The 21,224-nt window shown below is 33.9% G+C and overlaps 2 protein-coding genes across 3 annotated transcripts in view; one reads left to right on the top strand and one right to left on the bottom strand.

Annotated features, from left to right (window-relative positions):
• Window positions 1–5,454: 5,454 nt before the first annotated feature.
• Window positions 5,455–21,224, top strand: part of LOC139524322 (uncharacterized) — a 60,623-nt gene continuing 44,853 nt past the window's right edge. The window contains exons 1-3 of one of the 2 annotated variants that reach the window (XM_071319071.1): window positions 5,455–5,587; window positions 15,423–15,707; window positions 20,558–20,842. In XM_071319071.1, coding sequence (XP_071175172.1) covers window positions 5,509–5,587; window positions 15,423–15,707; window positions 20,558–20,842 — 649 coding nt within the window. In that variant the 5' untranslated portion in view covers window positions 5,455–5,508. The remainder of the gene's footprint in view (window positions 5,588–15,422; window positions 15,708–20,557; window positions 20,843–21,224) is intronic. The other variant, XM_071319072.1, reaches the window with a different exon arrangement.
• LOC139524323 (uncharacterized) lies at window positions 9,574–11,887 on the bottom strand. The gene is made up of 2 exons (XM_071319073.1): window positions 11,137–11,887; window positions 9,574–10,689 (listed from the first exon to the last, which is right to left on the bottom strand). Exons 1-2 carry the CDS (start codon window positions 11,457–11,459, stop codon window positions 9,714–9,716), a joined length of 1,299 nt encoding a protein of 432 aa, XP_071175174.1. The 5' UTR covers window positions 11,460–11,887; the 3' UTR covers window positions 9,574–9,713.

The following is a 21,224-nucleotide window of genomic DNA, read 5'->3' as shown; positions in this document are numbered from 1 at the left end:
TGACTATACGGTATGGGCTTTGCTCATTGATGAAGACTCTACTGTGACCATTTTTATTAATTTCTGTGTCATTTGGTCTCCTGTGAAGAGTTGTCTCATTGGCAATCACACCTCATCTTTTTTTTTATTATTATTTTAAACGAGAAACATTTATCAAACATACCAACAAACGACAAGCACTGTTCCTGACTTAAATTCCTGACTTAGGACAGGTGCATATAATATATCCTGCGGGTTTGAACGTTTTAACAGGCGCCAACCTTCACCCTAAAACTGATACAGCAGTATAACATTACAATTGAAAAGACGCACTATAAAATATTAATTGAAAATGGCTTTACTCTTAGACTATAAAAAAATGAATGTAATATGAAATCGTGTACCAGTGTTTGACTGAAATTTCTGCAAATTTACTTTGCATATGTTGTAATCAATTATGGCTCTTGCTTTTTCTGCATGAAAGAGATTAAACTTTCAGAGAGCAAAAAAAAATAAAAAATTTTGTAACCATCAGCTACATTTTCTTTTATCTGTTTTGACTCCTTATAATTATAAAATCTTGATTTATTTCCTTGCAAAAACTTCTAAGCGTGTTCGATTTCATGTAGTATGTGCTGCAACGCATTTAAAAAGATTGTAATTGATGACAGGGGACTCTACAAAGATCCTTTAGTAATCTAAATAAATGTTCATCGGTTGACAAATAACATTGCACATTAACGTAACAACTGTAAAAATACAAATTTCGTCTTCACCGAAAAACTTAAATAATCAATTTGGAAAAAAAATGTATAAAATATGTCAACTTTAATTAAAAGATACTAATAAATTTCAATTTATCCATAAAAAGCTTACTGTAAAAACAATCACCGACTTACCATCTTACGTATGCAGTCAGTGATTAAGTTCGTAATACATAAGTTTTCACCTTTTTAACGGTCTGAAAATGATTTTGGGAAAAGAAAGACAATCCAAATTAATAATTTTCACTTTCATACGTACAATGTATGTACAATGACGCTTGAAAGGTATAAATAACATGAAGTTGACGCTTCATACGTACACATACCATTGTTAAGTTACATTTAATGTATAAAGTAGATACTTATGTCGCTTGTGTTGTTTTCTCTATTACCACATAATACAGGTCAATTTAAATTTTGGTGGTGTCACTTTAACCGTTCTAGAGTTATGCCTGTTTACAAATGGAAAAAAATGCTGAATTTTTTGTTTCCGATCTCTTACTTAAGTTTGCCTCACCGAATATTAATTATGAAACTTATACACAATGCTTATTACCACAAGATACAGACAAAGTTTGAACTTTGGTGGTGTCACTTTTACTGTTTTAGACTTATTCCCCTTTAAAAATAGAAAAATTGCTGAGTTTTCGTTCTCTCACTTTAGTTTGCCTCAACCAAAGTTAGGAAACGTATATAGACTGCTTATTACCACAAAATACAGACGAAGGTTGAATTTTGGCGGTGTCACTTTTACTGTTCTAGAGTTATGACTCTTTACAAATAGAAAAATTGCTGGATTTTTCGTTTCCGTCTTTTAACTTAAGTTTGCCTCACCAAATGTTATGAAACTTATACACAATACTTATTACCAAAAAACTCAGATCAAGTACAAATTTGGGTAGCGTCATTTTTACCGCTCTTCAGTTACATGTATGTCCCTTAATTACTTTAAATGATATGCAAGCAGAGGCGTCATCTGTGTCCAATGGACACATTCCCAAATTATTTTATGCCCCCGCCGTAGCGGAAGGGACATTAATAAGTGTTACCATTGTCCGTCTGTACCTCCGTATGTCCGTAAATCCCAAAATTGGTTTCCGTCCTCTAACTTTAGTTTGCCTCAACCAAATGTTACCACAAAACACAGATCAAGTTTGAATTTTTGTGGCGTCACTTTTACTGTTCTAGAGTTATACCCCTTTACAAATGGAAAAATTGCAGAATTTATCATTTTTGTATGTTCTCTAACTTAAATTTGCCTCACCAAAATGTTATAAAATTTATACGCAATGCTTATTACCACAGGCTCAGATAAGGTACAAATTTGGGTAGTGTCACTGTTACCGTTTTTGTTTAGTTCTGTCCCTTTACAACGTTGTCTACAAGCAGGGGCATCATCACATTCCCCATTTATTTGTATAATGCAAATAGAAATGTTTACTTTAATATCTTTATCAATTTATTATAAAACATGATTTAAGCAACAACAAAAAAAGAGATGAATCTTTATTCATTATTTAAAAATCAACTCGGACCATCAATAATGCCAACTCCAACAAAGTATAAACATAGAGTTTGTGCTATTTATATGATTACATGCTATATTTTAAAAGTCTCCTTTAATTACTACTTCATCAAGTTGATTGTATATTTTGAATAAAATCTACATTTATTCATTAAACAAACTTAAGAAATTCGTAAATTATATTCGTTATTTCGTAATTATAATTTGATTAAATCAACAAGCAATATGTAAATTTTATTATTCTAAAAAGAATCTACCAAACATTTTTATTTCGTAAATGCTCTAATTTTATACTTATAGTCTTAGTCAGCATTATAGATAGTCCGAGTTGACTTATGGACGATCCGAGTTGACTTATGTACGATCCGAGTTGACTTATAGACTATTCGAGTTGACTTTATATACGGTCCGAGATAACTTATTGACGGTTCGAGTTGACAAATTGACGATATGAGTTGACTTTATAGATATTCCGAGTTAACTTATTGACGGTTTCGAGTTGTATTCATTGACGGTCCAATTTGTATCCGGGCCGACTCGCCTCGCACCCGGTCAAAATGTCAAGTGTAGAAAAATATTCAGCTAGTGACCAAACAATACATTAATTCACGAATGCGCGTGGCGCATAAGTCAATCATCAGTGTTGCTTGATCAGGAGTTTACTTTATTTGAATAGTAAAAAGAAGATGAATTGATAGACAAAAACAAAACCGGGGAATAGAACAGCACAAAATGACAATGGACACACTATCGCCGAAACATAAAAACCAATAAAATACCCTCCTGACCCGTAAAAAGAAAAAAAAATGTTGGAGGAACGAAGATAAGGAATCAGCAGTTGCAATACACACTTGTAACAACTTCAAATATCCCGCATCGTAAAACTAATCGGAATCTAAACGGACGACCAAAAATATTATCGAGAACGGAGTTGATCTTTTGGATAAAATTTACCCATACAAATTTGGGGGGTTATATTTGTGTCTTGGATTGCTAAGATGTAATATTAAAAAAGCCATATGAAATTCTTTATATGTGGCTATTTATGATACCTTAAATTATACCATTTACATCCTCTTTGAATTTGAATAAAAAATTCTCTGATAATATCATTTTCTGGGAAAGATATGATTTAAAAAAGATCATAGAGGAAGAAAGTCCATATTTTTCAAAAGGGACTTACAAAATGTAGGATAAGGATGTAATGAAATATCAGATGATTTCAGTTACCTGAAAGAAAACTAAGAAAACAGCCGAAGGACGCCTCCGGGTGCGGGAGTTTCTCGCTACATTTAAGGTTTATTCCCGATTGTCCCACTTTTTAAAATTTTAGAGTTCTGATTGTCCCACATGAAAAGTTCTGATTGTCCCACATTATTTTATGTATTAAATGTTCTTAGATAAACAAGGTAACTGTTGTTTGTTTTGCTAAATAAACAAGAATTAAGTATTGCACATTTAATATTAATTTTATAAAAGTATAAAAAATATGTTTTTTAAATCATTAGATTGATACACTTTTGATTAAAAAAATATAATATTTCTGATTTATGAAATAGATCTTTTACGATCTTGAATTAAACTTTTTTTCTGAACCTGATTTTTGGGTTTATATGACTCTAGAAAACTAATTGGTGACGAAAATCATATGGTGGTGCACTTATTTTTGCTACAGCCATTTGCAAGTACCCAATTCTGATGATTTTCTCAGTTTTCATCAAATGTTATCCATTTTTGGGCAATTATCATGAAAAAAATCAAAGTTTCACAATTAAACTTTTCATACTTTCAATAAAGATAGAGTGGATCAATCTCAATAGATATAACTTTAAAAAAAAACTAGAAGTAGGTGTTAATATAAGAAAGTTTTATAAAATTTTATTGCTTTTTTGTGTCAAATTGACCATTCTCAATTTCTGTCAATTTGTAAATTTTGGAATTTTCTCTTTATTTAGAACACAAATCTTATTATTTCAACTTCTTTGTTATAATTGATTGAAAAAATACATATTTGAGAAATTTGAAAGAACTTTTTTTTATAAGGGATACACATGCTTCTGGTAAAATCATTTCTTGTACCCCCATCTATTTTCTCTAAATTTGCTGCTGTCTAGAATTTTTCCAGATTAGCCATTCCAAGAATCACTATTAAAGGTTGTTTTTTCCAATTTTCCCATTGTTTTTGCAGTCAACAGGACTATTCATCAATTATAAAGAGCCAGACTTCCATAAGAAATAAGAAGATGTGGAATGATTGTCAATGAGACAACTCTCCCAAAGAGACCAAATGACAGAAATTAACAACTATAGGTCACCATACGGCCTTCAACAATGAGCAAATCCCATATCAAATAGCTACAAAAGGCCCCAAAATGACTAATGTAAAACGAGAAAACTAATGGCATAATTTATGTACAAAATAATGAACGAAAAACAAATATGTTACACGGCAACAAACGACAACCACTGACTTACAGGCTCCTGGCTTGGGACATTACCACAACAAAGACACTAAGTACAGATCTGAGAGTACTCGCAGTACTGACTGCTAGTTCAAAGCTAATAAAAAATAATTAAAAAAAACATGCATCTTAGACTAAAAAAAAATTATTTTTTTAAAAGACTTCATATTATATTATATGATACATCAATTGTACCTACTATGAGCAAAATAAAATATGTAAATATTTTTATTTGTTCTTATTTTGTTCATATTTTATAAGTTACATCGATTGGTAACCTTTGATTAACTGCAACACGCTATAAAAACAAATTAATTTAAGACCAATTGGTGGCCTTCGGATGTTGTCTGCTCTATGGTCGGGTTGTTGTCGCTTTGACACATTCCCTATTTCCTCTCTCAATGTTACATTTAGCATATAGCAAATGGAGTGATCTCTATAGGTTTAGATATGGATAGAAATTACAGAATATAGAAAATATTTGCCACTTGACGTTAGGCAACCAACAATCAGAATACATAGAACTTGTTAATGATGTAAAGAAAAAATAATTAGAACCCCAAACAAATCTTTCTTGACACACCTTTCTTGGAATATTTTTATATAGCACTAATTTCAGCAGATTTTTTTTTTCAAAAGGAACAAACAATTTGTAAAAAGCATGACTGTTTTCACTTATTTTTGCATGTACATTTATTCCATTAAAACATCAATCATTATCATGGTAGTTCTATAGACAGCTCTTACATAAACAGGATACCAGTACAGGCATTTCAACATGGATCTGAAGCTATCAGTTATATACTTGTTTTCTTTGATGGTAATAATTAGTTGGACAGGAACTTTATCACAAAAATGTAAGTGAGACAAACTTTCTGTGAATGTTTTATTTTTGAGTTTTTTTTTTAGGTGAGATATATATCCAATTTTTATACAAACAGACACACGTAAAATAAATATTGGTTTTGTGCCAAAATATAATTTGTGTTGTAACATTATAACTATCTTGGTTCTAAATTAAGATTTTTTTTCCATTTAAATGATATTATTTCCAGGTATTTCATTATATGAATGTTTGGATTGGGTTATAACTTTTATCTTATTTTAGTATTACAGAAATATTAGTGAAAAATCAGACATCAGTTTTAATAACTGAACAAACATACTAAATGATTTACAGAAATTAAGATACTTTGTAATGTATTGTTATTGCAAGGGTTGGGGCTCATACGGGTTTACTTCTATTTTGTATATTTTTCTATATTTCTGTAGTATTTAAGTTCTTTTGAATTAAGTATGGCCCCTCTTTGTAGCCAACTCTTGTTTGTTTATTGCTTATGTAAATTATGCAAGTTATCATGGATCAAGTGCAAGTGTTAATGTTGTAAAAATATCTATCATCATAAAAACAAGAAACTCAGCATCTGTTTTGAGGTAACACTAAGGTAGATACTTATATTAGAGAGGATGGATAAGGGGGCAATAGGAATTTTATTTATTTTCCTATTGGTGTATATAAAGATTGTACATAGTTATGTAATACCCCCTTCACATACACGAATGTGTCTTACGATTCCTTACGAATGTTGTTTGTTTTATCAAATGCAAGCATTCGCAAGCAATCGTAAACCACTCGCAAGCAATCGTAAATCACTCGCAAGCAATCGTAAACCACTCTTAAACAAATCGTAGACATTCGCAGACAATCGTATCGATTCGTAAAACTATTTGGAAATTTTTGGACATGCCAAAAATTTTACACGAATGTCCATGAATCATTTCATTCGTAAAGAGCTCGCAAATCACTCGCAACAATTCGTTAATGCATCGTTAACCGATCGCAACAACTCGTAAATCATTCGCAAGAAATCGTGAACAGTTTGATTTAAGAATGTTTATGCCCGCGTCACACTGTCCCGATTTTTATATACGATGGACACCCGAATGCGAAAATTGTAAGTTCGTACGAAGTTGGTCCCGATCTCGTGAAAATACCAAAAAGTGACCGAAGCAAGTACGATGAATAACGAAGTCTATACGATGGTGCCGAAATTATATACGATAGCAAAAGATGGACATACGAAGGTTAACCGAAGACGGGTATTTAAGCTTCATATCTCATCCGAAGCCTACACGATGGATCACGAAGGCTACACGATGAATTACGAAGGCTACACGATGGATTACGATGATGGCGCGATGGCCACACGATGTCTAAAAGATACGAACAAAATTTCGACAACATATCGTTTCTGTACAAGTCTGCCATGCATGGCGGGAAGTCGATCATTTTGTCTAATTCTTATAAAACTTAGTTTATTATCCCCTCGCCTACTACATGTAAGTTGCGTGTAGATAAAATTGTTATGGACACTCTAGAACCAAAATGCTCAAAACTTGGTATGGTGTTACTCGTTAAGAATATCTTAAGCGCTATTGACTTTAAAGTTCAAAGGTCAAGGTCACAGTGGCAGTTGTAATACAAGGCAATATCACCCTTGTGGACACTCTAAAACCAATATGCTTCAAAAGATTTTAACCACATTTGGTATATTGTTCCTCCTTGTAATGATCTGACATTTTTTACGTTCAAGGCCAAAGGTCAAGGTCATGCAGATGAACTTGTTTTTTCTCCTTGAAATATCATAATACACAGAAAATTGGTTGCTCATTTTTTTACCTGCTGGTTCTAAAGACAATATTAAAGGTATTTCCAGTTACTGAATGTTTTGGTTGATTTCTAAAAAAATAGTTTATGTATCAAATATGCATATTCAATTTACCATTTTTGCATGTGTCATATACAAATATAGTGTCCATATTTGTCCCCAATATGTTACATACGAGGGGATGCCACGCTCGGCTATGCCTTGTTTGAACCGTAAAATGTGTGCACTAGTCTGAATAATCACCCATAATTATGCCCATGTTTACTGATCTATCTTAAAGGTAAGGTAATGGGTTCGTTGATCCCTTTTATTCAAAAAGAGCTCTTTCCAGGAGAATATCATAATAATATAAACAAAACGAAGGATGTGGGGAAAGCAACAAATGCGGCAAAATATGACATATAGAAAACAAAATGGTTATGGAGTAAACATTCGTATGACAACAACTCAGACAATACATAAAAAAATCAGAATAATGAAGAAAAAGTTGGTTTCCCTATATACGTGTACCTGCAGTGTTGGTGTACGAGGCGCGTTTATGATTTTCATTATGTTACTTGATATGAAAAATTGACAAAAAATAATATTTTACTTGTAAAAGTAAATCCTGAGCCTGTAATAGCTCTTCTTGTTCCATTTGAATTAATAGAAACAACGCTGTCGCCTTTCTTGTTCTCATAGAATCATATGATATGAGCTCCATGTTTTGTGAACGTCTTTCTTAGCTGTCGTATTAGATTGGCTAGTGCATATCGCGCATGGCACTTTAAATGTATTTTAGCGCGAAAATTAACTTACATTTAGCTGGATTTATTGCCGTCGTAGTTCCATCTTGTCGCCTTCGTACTTTTATTCGATGGCAACACGACGGGATTACGAGGTCTTCACGAAGTCGTGTTGCCATCGTAAGACCTTCGGGTATCTTCGTGATTCATTCGTGTAGACATCGTAATGTCAAAACTGCACGATGGAAACGATGGAAACACGAATGCATTACGATGTGCAAAGATGCATTCCCGGTGACATTACGATGGTGAGGATGGTGATACGAACTCAATACGAACCCTCAACATCGGACGCACCTTCGGGGATTTTTTAACATGTTAAAAAATTTAGAACCCTTCCCGAAGTTGTCCCCGAAGGCTAGAAAAAGTGGCCGATGGTTCTACGATAGTTAAAGATGGCACTACGAATAGCCCGATCTGGATACGATCAGTCCCGATTTTAAAAATTTCCATTATCGTGTTGCCATCGGTGTAAAAATCGGGACAGTGTGACGCGGGCATTAACGATTCATTTACGAATAGTTGCGAGCAGTTTACGATCGCTTTGCGATGGATTAACGAATTGATACGAATTCACGCGAGTGCTTTACGAATATATCCGATTGCTTTACGAATGTATACGAATACTTTGCGACTGCTTTGCGAGTGCTTTGCGAATGTTTTACAAATAGGAATATTTAACAAATGATTTGACGATAAAATTGGGGTTTTGTTTTTATTCTAAAAGATTTAGGAAAATCTTGAATAGAGAACCTTTAAATGTATAACTATTTGTAGATTGTAGAAAATTTGTAGCTTTTTTTGAGAATGAAAAGAAATAGGTTAATCCACATTTGTTTATGTTGTTTATTTTAGGAACCAAAATTTTTAAACAAAACCAATAAAAAATGACATCGCTGAAAAGTGTAATATGCAAACGGAATCTTTTGCCATTACTTGGCGCCTGTGCCCTTTTCAATGTACATTTAGTTGTAAATCAAATTCGAACACACTAAGGAGCAATCAATAATCATAAACCACAAAGAAGACAATGCCATGGCAAATACACAACAGGCAACACAAATCACAACATAACAAAAACTAAAAACAAAGCAACATGGACCCCAAACAAAAACAAAATGTGGTGAACTCAAGTACCCTGGAAGGGTTAGCAGCTCCTGCTTCAAGTGTGACAACCGTCGTTTAGCTTAAATGTCAAAATCATTCTGAAACTCATTTATTGATGCTTATCAAAGTTTGTGTTTAAACTCAACCTATTCTTTTTTGCGCGTGTTGGGTCGTTGCCTCTTTGACACATTCCCCGTTTTCACTCATATTCTATCCCTTAAATACCATTCCAAGTACTAGTATTGCAACAAATTTGTATTATAAAGTGTATGTCAAACAAAGTTGGAGTGAATTATTCATTATGATAGAACCTCATTCTGAGATTTTTTATAGTCCTATCTATATCTAAATTTTTATTTTTAAACATTACATCAATTAACACAATACTGATGCATTCAAAACAATCAATGTTTCTGAACCAGTCAAATCATGTTCTCTTGCCAATCTACGGCGCCTGCTTCCGAGTTGAAGTAATTTTTAAGATAGTTCCTTTGATCAATTCCAGCAGCGTTACCAAAATTTCTCTGATACCCTGGGTCTCCGTCGGTAAGTTGCGCACCTTGTCGCCATTGTCCCTCTATTAAATTATGATTGTTGTCTTCTTCGTCAGCAAACAGTTGTAGATCAGCACGTTTCCTTATCCGAAGTAAGTTATGAAGAGTAGTACAAGACAGTACGATTAAATCTACTGTTTCTGGCAGTTGTTGCATAGTTCCAATCAAAATCTGAAATCTCATGGCAAGAATGCCAAAAGCATTCTCCACAATTCTACGTGCACGGGACAACCTATAGTTAAAGATGCGCTCATCGTGGTCTAAACGTTTTCTTGAATAGGGTTTCATCATCCATGATCGGAGAGGAAATGCGTCATCGCCAATAAGAAAATAAGGAATATCTGTTTCACCATTTGGAAGAGGGGAGGGAGGCGGAAGATCCAAAGTTCCATCTTCTAACATTGGTCGTAGTTCCGAGTCCCTAAATATCTGGCTATCAGATGCACTTCCGTATGAGCCCACACTCAGCCAAATAAACTTATAATCTGCATCAACTAGAGCCATCATCACTGTAGAGAAGAAATGTTTGTAGTTAAAAAATAACGACCCCGAGTTAGGCGGTTTTCTTATTCTAATGTGCTTCCCATCCAAAGCACCACAAGCGTGTGGGAGGTTCCATATTCTTTCAAAGTCAGATGCTATACGCATCCAATCTTCCGTCGTAATCTCATCCGGCATGACTTCATCTTTGTATGCTAAGTAAATTGCTTCGCAGACTTTAGGCACAAAGAGTGATATGGAGTTCCGGGCAACACGAAAGGCATACATAAGATCAGCATACGTGGAACCGGTAGCCAAATGTCTGAGTGTAACGGCTAACTTCAGTCCTGGTTCAAGTGGTTCCCTGTAACGAGAAATATTTATCTAAACTTACAATGCAATTAAAAGAATATTTTTTGTCGCATAAAAGGTAAACTGGAAATGTGTCATACATTAGAATAACAAAAGACAAGACAGTTTAATATACCCACTTCCATATGAATACGAACGTTATTTGGGGCGTTACTAACACGTACTTTGTTCACTTTGTATTAAATTGAATTATTTAGAAGCAAAGTGCTTAAGGAAATTTTTTTAAAAGATTGTTTTGCTGACCTTTTTACTTAGATATGAATTTCTGAAAAAACAGTTAGTATGGTTTTCTAAACTGACTATATCATGCGGAAAATCCAAGCCTCGTCCTTCGGCACCGTCGGATATTCATATGATATAGTCAGCATACAAAATAAAACTAACTATTATTCTTAATGTACATTTCTGTTTTATTTTGCTTGAAAATTGAAGTACTTACCTGAAAGAGGTAGAGCTTTTTCTGATTGCAGGGGTAATTCTGTCAAGTATCTCCCCAAACAAGTCGGCATCAACTCTTAAAAAGTTTCTGTAACCAGACGCATCTTCCCGGTTAAGCTCATGCAGGAGTTGGTCATATTGTCCAAACAAAGTTCTTCTGATGAGCCATGGCCTGCACCAAAATCTACGTTGAGTCCGCCTCCTCCTCCTCCTAAAACAAAGAGGAAACAGTTGTTGATTTTCTTCCTCTGCCCTCTGTGCCAGTGGAAGAAGAAGTCGAAGGAAGTTATGGAAGAGTAATAATTTATTTCTCTCGTAAGACATGTCTTGTTACTCCGAATGTTTACATGGATAATAAATGAGACTGTATGGCCTACTATCTATATGAGTGCATGCATTTCCCATTGCAAAAAAAATAAACATTCGTAAAACACTCGTAACTCAATCGCAAATGTTCGTGGGCTATCGTAAACTATTCGTTAACCAATCGTAAAAACTTGGATCAGATCGTTACCATTCGTATTGTGCTCGCAAAACACTCGTATGCATTCGTTAATTGCTCGTATCTATTCGCAATGAATCGTCTACTGTTATCGTAAAAGCATCGCATTCATTCTTAGTAAATCGTAACCAATCGTAAAGCACTCGCAAATCACTCGTAAAAGTGGTTTATTCGCAAAAGATTCGTTAAAGTTTAACGAATCTTGTAAATTTTGGTGATTCGTTAGCATTCGTAAGAAACATTCGTGTATGTGAAGGGGGTATTAGTATTCATATACTTTGGGGTTTTTATCGGGATGACTTTTAGAAAATATTATTAAAAAATTAAGAACTGTTAATTTACAGTTAAAGCTGTGGCATGACCAATTTTGAGGACAAAATTGTGTGACAAAAAACACAAGGAACTATTGTGTAAAAATGTTTTATAGAAATAAGCAAAGAAGTACTTTTTCCGAAAAAAAATCTGATTTATATCAAAATAGGAAAAAAATCTATATAATAGAGATATAATATACTATAAACTCTTAGACTACTATTTATACTTTAGAGTCACACAATAAGGTCATGCACTTTTTATTTCTGTGGGTCAAGATATGCTTTAAATGTAAGTTAGAATGCTTGAGAATGAGAAACATCTATATAATTACATGTTAATTTGGAGTTAAAATAAGTGTCAAGCTAATTGGTCACTTAAGCGTATTTCCATGAAAATTGATATGATCCTACATTGTTTAGCATAGAAAAATTAAACTTCATATGTCAATTAGAAATAAAGTTAGGAAGAAGTAAAGAAAGTACATAGTTTCTGTCTTATCCAGAACATAGCCTAGCTGACAAGATTTAGATAGTCTAAACAGATTTCAAGAAGTTTTCTGACAGAAATCTCTTTTAATGGTTGAAACGATCCCTGGATGTTTCGAGAAAAAAAAACATTTGGAAGAAAATTGAAATTCAATGGAAAACAAATTGATGACATTTCATTTTCTAAATCGAGAACAATCGAGAACAATATAATTATAATTTAACTATATAATACCTGTTATTAAATACTTTAAACAGTTTGATGTAGGGTTATAATGATCTGTGAAATGATAGCTGTTTTTCTGCAGTTATAAGCAGACTATACATCCATGTTTTAGACAATTGGTTATTAACAAAATTGATTTGTGCCTGTTATCAAAAGATAAGTAAAAAGTGACAGTACTGTATTTATTTGAAAACTTAGATTGGAAATTGCACGTTAGAGAACAGTATACAATTTATATTTTGCAATCTTTTTTTAAAGATTTGTTTTTTATAACTTAGTTTTTGTGATTTAAGGGTAAACACACTTTTTGAACTACAACATGTATAGTTTGCCAAATTGAATTGAATGTGTGCTTTTGTATAAATTGTCATAGATTTTTTTTTTTTTTTTTTTTTTTTTTTTTTTTTAAACATTTACAGATAAAAAGCGTGAACAAGAAAGTAATTGTATACAGCAGCTTTTATGTAAGATGTAATATGTCTATTTGTTATAGCTTTTACTGTTTTCATTTGATATTTTTATCTTCTATTTTTGAGAAAAATGAACACAGAAATGATGGAAATAGGTATTCGAACAACATTTGTTGTAACTTGTGTAAAATGTCCCAAAATAAAAATTCATTTTGTTAATTGATCATTAAAACCAAACTTTAACAATGTTTACCTCTAGAAGCTTTTGATAAACAGAAGGCAAGCTTGGTACACAAATGTCCTTGTCATTTCTACACATGTGGATCGATGTTTGCCTTTCCTACAAAACATTTTTTGCACAAGGGGTTGTTAACCATTTCTACACATAGGGATGCTTGCCATCTCTACACATTTGGATGTTTTCCACTTCTTCACATTAGCATGTTTAATTGCCATTTCTACACACGTGAAACGCCTCGGTGGTCTCATGGTAGCGTTTTTGCCTCGAGTACAGGAGTTCGTTAGTTCGAACCCAGATCGGGTCAAATCAAAGACTTTGATATTAGTTTTTGCTGCTTCTCCGCTAAATACGCAGCATAAAGAAGTAAGAGTAAAGACTGGTCGGCTCGAAGTTTGAATAATGAGGCCAGGTAACGTGACATGTCTTCCTGTAGACTGTTACTTTGTGAACTAAAACGTTAATAACCCGGCTCAGTAAGTCGGTCTAGTAAAAGCAGGGTTAATTTTCATATTGTATTAACATGTTGTCGTTCTGAATATGCATATTAATTTGCCGCTGCGTAACCTCCATCATCACCATCATCTACCCATGGGAATGTTTGCCATTTCTGCACATGGACAAGGAGCAATGAAGGCTAATAATGTTCAGGATAAGGAACAATGTAGGCACATAGAGGTTCAGGGCAATGTAGGCTAAAAATATGCAGGGTAAGGGACAATGTAGGCATATAGATGTTAAGGACAATGTAGGCTAATAAATTATGTTCAGGGTAAGGGACAATTAAGGCATATAGATGTTCAGGGCAATGCAGGCTAATAATGTTCAGGGTAAGGGACAATGTAGGCTAATAATGTCGGGGCAAGGGACAATGTAGGCATATAGATGTTCAGTTCAATGTAGGCTTATAATGTTAAGGGCAAGGAAAAATGTAGATATAAGGATGTTCAGGGCAATATAAGCTTATGAAGTGCGGGGCAAGGGACAATGTGGGATAACTATGTTCAGGGCAAGGGTAATGTAGGCATTCATATGTTCAGGGCACGGGGCAATGTAGGCATATAGATGTTCACAGCAAGGAGAAATGCTGGCATATACATGTAGATGTTCAGGGCAATGGGCAACATAGGCATATAGATGTCCAGGGCAAGGGGCGATTTATGAATACAGATGTTCAGGGCATGGGACAATGTAGGCATACATATGTTCAGAGCAAGGGACAATGTAGACATATTGATATTCAGGGCAAGGGTAATGTATGCATATAGATGTCCAGGGCAAGGGGAGATGTAGGCATCAGGAATCTGATGTTCATTAGTTGTCGTTTATTTATGTGGTTCATAAGCGTTTCTCGTTTTATTATAGATTAGACAGTTGGTTTTCCCGTTTGAATGGTTTTACATTAGTTTTTTTGGGGGGCCTTTATAGCTTGTTGTTCGGTGTGAGCCAAGGCTCCGTGTTGAAGACCGTACCTTGACCTATAATGGTTTACTTTTATATTTTTGACTTGGATGAAGAGTTGTGTCATGGGCTTTCATACCAAATCTTCCTATATCTGTATAGATGTTCAGAGCAAGGGGCAATATCGGTTAATAATGTTCAGTACAAAAGGCAATGTAGACATAATAATTATAGATCTTCAGGGCAAGGGACAATGTAGGCATTTAGATGTTTTTTCAGCATGTGATATTTTGTTACTAATCCAGAAATGCTATAGCTTTTAGGTATTATTTCTATTCAAGCTAAATGTTGATTATTTAGAGATCTATAAGAAATGTTTTGTAATACTAGTATAAGATAATGTATGATATAAGTGCTTGTTAAGGTAATAAGTAAACACCCACACTGAGTGCAGTGCACTAGAAGTTTTGTGGATAAGTATAAATAAATATATATGTACTTTAATTCTCAGTGGAAAACATTAGAGATAAAATTGTTTATTTACTATAATTGTCCTTCTGTATCTCATTTTTAAATAAACACTGTTTGACATTTGTTTGTAAACTGCAAAATCTGAACAGTACTTTTATAAGTGCTAGTTTTTGCATCATATTGAAGCTTTTATGAAAAATGTGTTCCTTAATTGTAAGATTTTTTAGATTGTTTTTCAGTGCCCCCTGCACTACCACAAGAGATTGTTGTTAGTAGAAGCAGTTGGAAGACCATCCAGGTCACATGGAATGAACCAAAAGTCCCTGTGTCTGGCTATCGGATCTTTTACAGCACGTTTGACCTTGAAAATTTAGACAGTTGGCAGTCTATTGACATTGGTCCTTACAGAGTTGCAGAAATTACAGGATTGGAGAAACAGTCATATGCCATCAGAGTGGCAGCAAAATCATTAGATGGAAAGTTAGGGAATGCTTCTGCTGTTGTTCTGGCAAGTGCACCTACATGTAAGTTAAAAAGTGGTTGTCATGGAAAATTTAAAAAAACAGAGATGTGTTAAGGTTAAATTTGACATTTAAATTATCTCAACAAAAGCAATACAAAATGTTTGATGCAACTTGTGGTTTAGATGACACAGTAGATGGCACAGCTGAAAGTAGTGGACAAGATTTTAGTCCGTTTCAAAATTGAAAAAAATATGTTCTTTTTTGTATTTTTCCTGATGATTATATGAATTCAGTCGAATGGGGTCGGGTATTCTTTTAAGATAAAAACTTGTGACGTCTAAGAACTCACACTTTCAACTGGATTTTCGAAATCGTTTTTTGAATTTGGGATGTATGGCTTGTGGTCGTGCGACTGCCAACCAGTGTCCGTTCATTAACATGAAAACGCCTTGACGAAATCTATTTTCAAAGGAGTAGGTCCGGTTAGTGCCAATTTCGGCCTCAATTTTCAAGTTCATCTAACGAAAGATTTTAGACACTTTTTAAACACTTAAGTGTCTATTTCAATTGTTTCAATTAGTGTATGTGAAAGATTTTAACCGAATAAGTAATTGAAAACGCTCCGATTCAAGCTTAAATATGAAAAATCTATCAAATATGCAAAAAATCGTCCCTTTTCAGATGGTTTTTGTCAAAAATGAAAGTGGCCGCATCAGTGTTCATCCTCAACCTTTATATATATATATTATGTATTATACTCAAATACAACTTACATTTCAATATTATGAATGAACACGAATGCGGCCACTTTCATTTAAGACGGGAACCATCTAAAATTTAACTAAAATGCTAAAATTGTGAAGATTTCAGTAATTTAGCATGACTTAATGATGCTAGTACCCGATATATGTGCATTATATTATCAAAAACAGCCCATTCTTATGTAGCAGAAGCATTCTAAAATTCAATAAATACCTTAACGACTACATTTTCACAATTTTCTAAAACTGCTATATTTTAAGGCCAATAAGGGGTCTTACTGAACCTACTCCTTTAGAAATTATGTTTTCTGGTATATCTTTTATCTTTTATTTTTTTTATGTTTTTACTCTTTGCATTTCCCCATTAAAATAGAAATGTTTAAACAAGGAAGAATTGATAATACAGAATAATACAGATTATTTAATTGATTTATACTGAATATCGTTGTTAGAAGTAAAAGAAATTCCTGATTAAACAATTTCAAAGTAAAACATATATTCTTTAAATTATGAAAAAAAGATGACATTTTGAATGCCGCCTTATCCTGTAAAATCATTACATGTTTTATAAGACGAACGTATTTAGATGTTTATACAATCTATAATAGGGTACAATACCACACTGACATATAACTTTAAACATAATCGATACATAAATCTTAAATGTAAACTATAAAGAACCAACACGTGCTAAGAACAGAATAGAGGAACACAAAACATTTGAAAAAACAACAGTTAACAAGCCACACTTGCTCAGACCAAAACAGAACAAAAACAACAATTGTTCAGACCAGAGAGAACAATTAAACATTTTACAAACAACGCATGCTCAGTAAAAATCCCAATAAAAACATTTAAAACAGCAGTAAACAAACAAAACTTTGTTTCAACCAGACAAAAATCCAATAAAAACAAGTATAAACAAAATGGTAATTATAGAATACTTTACTGAAAATATAACGAAACTTGCTCACAACGAAACAAAACAATAACAGTTAACACTTTTGACTTGGTCAAACCAACAAGAATAGTAAAAGAACGCAAAAAAACAGTAAATAAACAACAGTCGATTATAAATATAATGCTGTTTGATCTATAGATCTGGTGTCAATTTTTCACAACCTGTAATTTTCATTTTTTTTTTTAGAAAACAAGTTAATTAATACTACATTTTTGACAACATAAAAGAACATCTTATGTAAATACACAATTTTAAACAAAATTTCGTCAACCACATAAGATACAAAAACAACTGAACAAACACGAAAACAACACATGCTCAGACTAAAACATATACAAAAAAAAAACGAGGCAAAAAGTAATCAAACTTTACTTTTATATACAACCGTCAACATGAAGTGTAAAACTTTCATTGAACACAATAGATACGTATACAGCACTTGCCCAGATCATTAGTACACAAATAATGTACAACGTGTAGTGTCAAGCTTTCATATAACACAATAGATACTCAAACAGCACTTGCCAAGATCATTAGTACACACATAACATACAACCTGTAGTCTCAACCTTTCATATAACACAATAGATACTCAAACAGCACTTGCCAAGATCATTAGTACACACATAACATACAACCTGTAGTCTCAACCTTTCATAGACCACAATAGATACTCAAACAGCACTTGCTCAGATCCTTGGTACACAAAAAATATACAACGTGTAGTGTCAACCTTGAGTAGAACATGATAGATACGCAAACAGCACTTACTCCGATAATTGATACACAAGCAATATATTACATATACTGTTATTCTTTCATAGAACACAACAGATACACAAACAGCACTTGCTCAGATCATTGGTACACAAACAACATATACAACATAGTATTAACCATTCATAGAACACAATAGATACGTAAACAGCACTCATTCAGATCATTGGTACACATATAACATACAATGTGCAATGTCAACCTTTCATAGAACACGACAGATGCCCAAGCAGCACTTGCTCAATTCATTGGTAAACAAATAGCATACAACATGTAGTGTCAATCTTTCGTAGAACACAATAGATACGCAAATAGCACTTGCCAAGATCATTAGTACACACATAACATACAACCGTTAGTGTGAACCTCTGATAGAACACACTAGATACTCCAACAGCACTTGTTCAGATCATCGGCACACAAATAAAATTCAACCTGTAGTGTCAACCTTTCATTGAACACAATATATACACAAACAGCACTTGTCAAGATCATTAGAACATAAATAACATACGAAGTGTAGTTTCAACCTCTCGTAGAACACAATAGATACACAAACGGCACTTGCTCAGATCATTGGTACACACATACTATTCAACGTGTAGTATCAACCTTTTATAAAACAAAAAAGATATACACACAGCACTTGCTCAGATCAAACCAAAGACTTTAATTTCAGTATTTTCTGTTTTTGCCGCTGGGTAACCTCTATCATCAACATCTACACATGCCATTTACGCATATTGGCAAGGGTCAATGTAGGCTTATAATGTTCAGGGTATGGGACAATGTAGGCATTTAGATGTTCAGGGCAATGTAGGCTAATAATGTTGAGGGCAAGGAACAATGAAGGCATCACTATGTTCAGGGCAAGAGGCAACGTAGGCATATAGATATTCAGGGCAAGGGAAAATGTAGACATATAGATGTTCAGGGCAAGGGACAATGCTTATCAATATTTTGATATGAGCGTCACTGATGAGTCTTATGTACACGAAACGCGCGTCTGGTGTACTAAATTATAATCCTGGTACCTTTGATAACCATTTACACCACTGGGTCGATGCCACTGCTGGTGGACGTTTCGTCCCAGAGGTTATCACCAGCCCAGAAGTCAACACTTCGGTGTTGACATGAATAACAATAATGTGGTCATTTTTTTTTTAAAAATTTCCTGTTAACAAAAGTTTAAATTTTTCGAAAAACTAAGGATTTTCTTATTCCAGGCATAGATTTCCTTAGCCGTATTTTGCACAACTTTTTGGAATTTTGGATCCTCAATGCTCTTCAACTTTGTAATTGTTTGGCTTTATAAATATTTTGATATGGGCGTCACTGATGAGTCTTATGTAGACGAAACGCGCGTCTGGCGTACTAAATTATAATCCTGGTACCTTTGTTAACTATAGACATATAGATGTCCAGGACAAGGGACAATGTAGGTATATAGATGTCCAGGACAAGGGACAATGTAGACATATAGATGTCCAGTGCAAGGGGAGATGTAGGCATAAGTAATCTGATGTTCAGTAGTTGTCGTTTGTTTATGTGGTTCATAAGTGTTTCTCGTTTTTTATATAGATTAGACAGTTGGTTTTCCCCTTTGAATGGTTTTACACTTGTTTTTTTGGGGGGCCTTCATAGCTTGTTGTTCGGTGTGAGCCAAGGCTCTGTGTTGAAGACCGTACCTTGACCTATAATGGTTTACTTTTATAATTGTGACTTGGATTGGGAGTTGTCTAATGGGCACTCATACCAAATCTTCCTATATCTATCTAGATGTTCAGGGCAAGGGACAATAGGCTAAGAATGTTCAGTACAAAAGGCAATATAGCCATATAGATGTTCAGTGCAAGGGGGAATATAGGCAAATAGATGCTCAGGGCAAGGGGCAATGTAGGCATTTAGAAGTTCAGGGCAAGGGGAGATGTAGGCATATATATGTTAAGGACAAGGGGCAATATAGGCATATAGTTGTTTTTTTAAGCATGTGATATTTTGTTACAAAGCCAGAAATACTATATCTTTTTGGTATTATTTCCTTTCAAGCAAAATGTTGATTATTTAGAGATCTATAAGATATTTTTTGTAATATAATATAATGTATGGTACATAGTGCTTGTTAATGTAATAAGTAAACACCCACACTAAGTGCAGTGAACTAAACGTTTTGTGGATAAGTATAAATAAATATATGTACTTTTGTTCTCAGGGGAAAGCATTTGAGATAATTATTTATTTACTCATTTTCAAATGAACACTGTTTAATATAGTTGTCTATGCACTTGACAATTTTTTTGTAAACTGCAAAACCTGAACAGTACTTTTCTAAGTGCCAGTTTTTGCATCATATTGAAGCTTTTATGAAAAATGTGTTCCTTAATTGTAAGATTTTTTAGATTGTTTTTCAGTGCCCCCTGCACTACCACAAGAGATTGTTGTTAGTAGAAGCAGTTGGAAGACCATCCGGGTCACATGGAAGGAACCAAAAGTCCCTGTGTCTGGCTATCGGATCTTTTACAGCCCGTGGGACTTTGAAAATTTAGACAGTTGGCAGTCTATTGACATTGGTCCTTACAGAGTTGCAGAAATTACAGGATTGGAGAAACAGTCATATGCCATCAGAGTGGCAGCAAAATCATTAGATGGAAGGTTAGGGAATGCTTCTGCTGTTGTTCTGGCAAGTGCACCTACATGTAAGTTAAAAAGTGGTTCTCATGACAAATTTAAAAAACAGAGATGTGTTAAGGTTAAATTTGACATTTAAATTATCTCAACAAAAGCAATACAAAATGTTTAATGCAACTTGTGGTTTAGATGACACAGTAGATGGCACAGCTGAAAGTAGTGGACAAGATTTTAGTCCGTTTCAAAATTGAAAAAAAATATGTTCTATTTTGTATTTTCCTGATGATTATATGAATTCAGTCGAATGGGGTCGGGTATTCTATTCAGATAAAAACTTGTGACGTCTAAGAACTCACACTTTCAACTGGATTTTCGAAATCGTTTTTTGAATTTGGGATGTATGGCGGGCGGTTGTGCGACGGCCAACAGTGTCCGTTCATTAACATGAAA

Source organism: Mytilus edulis, chromosome 5 (assembly GCF_963676685.1).
Source record: "Mytilus edulis chromosome 5, xbMytEdul2.2, whole genome shotgun sequence".
NCBI lineage: Eukaryota > Metazoa > Mollusca > Bivalvia > Mytilida > Mytilidae > Mytilus > Mytilus edulis.
This window is presented reverse-complemented; position numbering and strand designations above follow the sequence as displayed.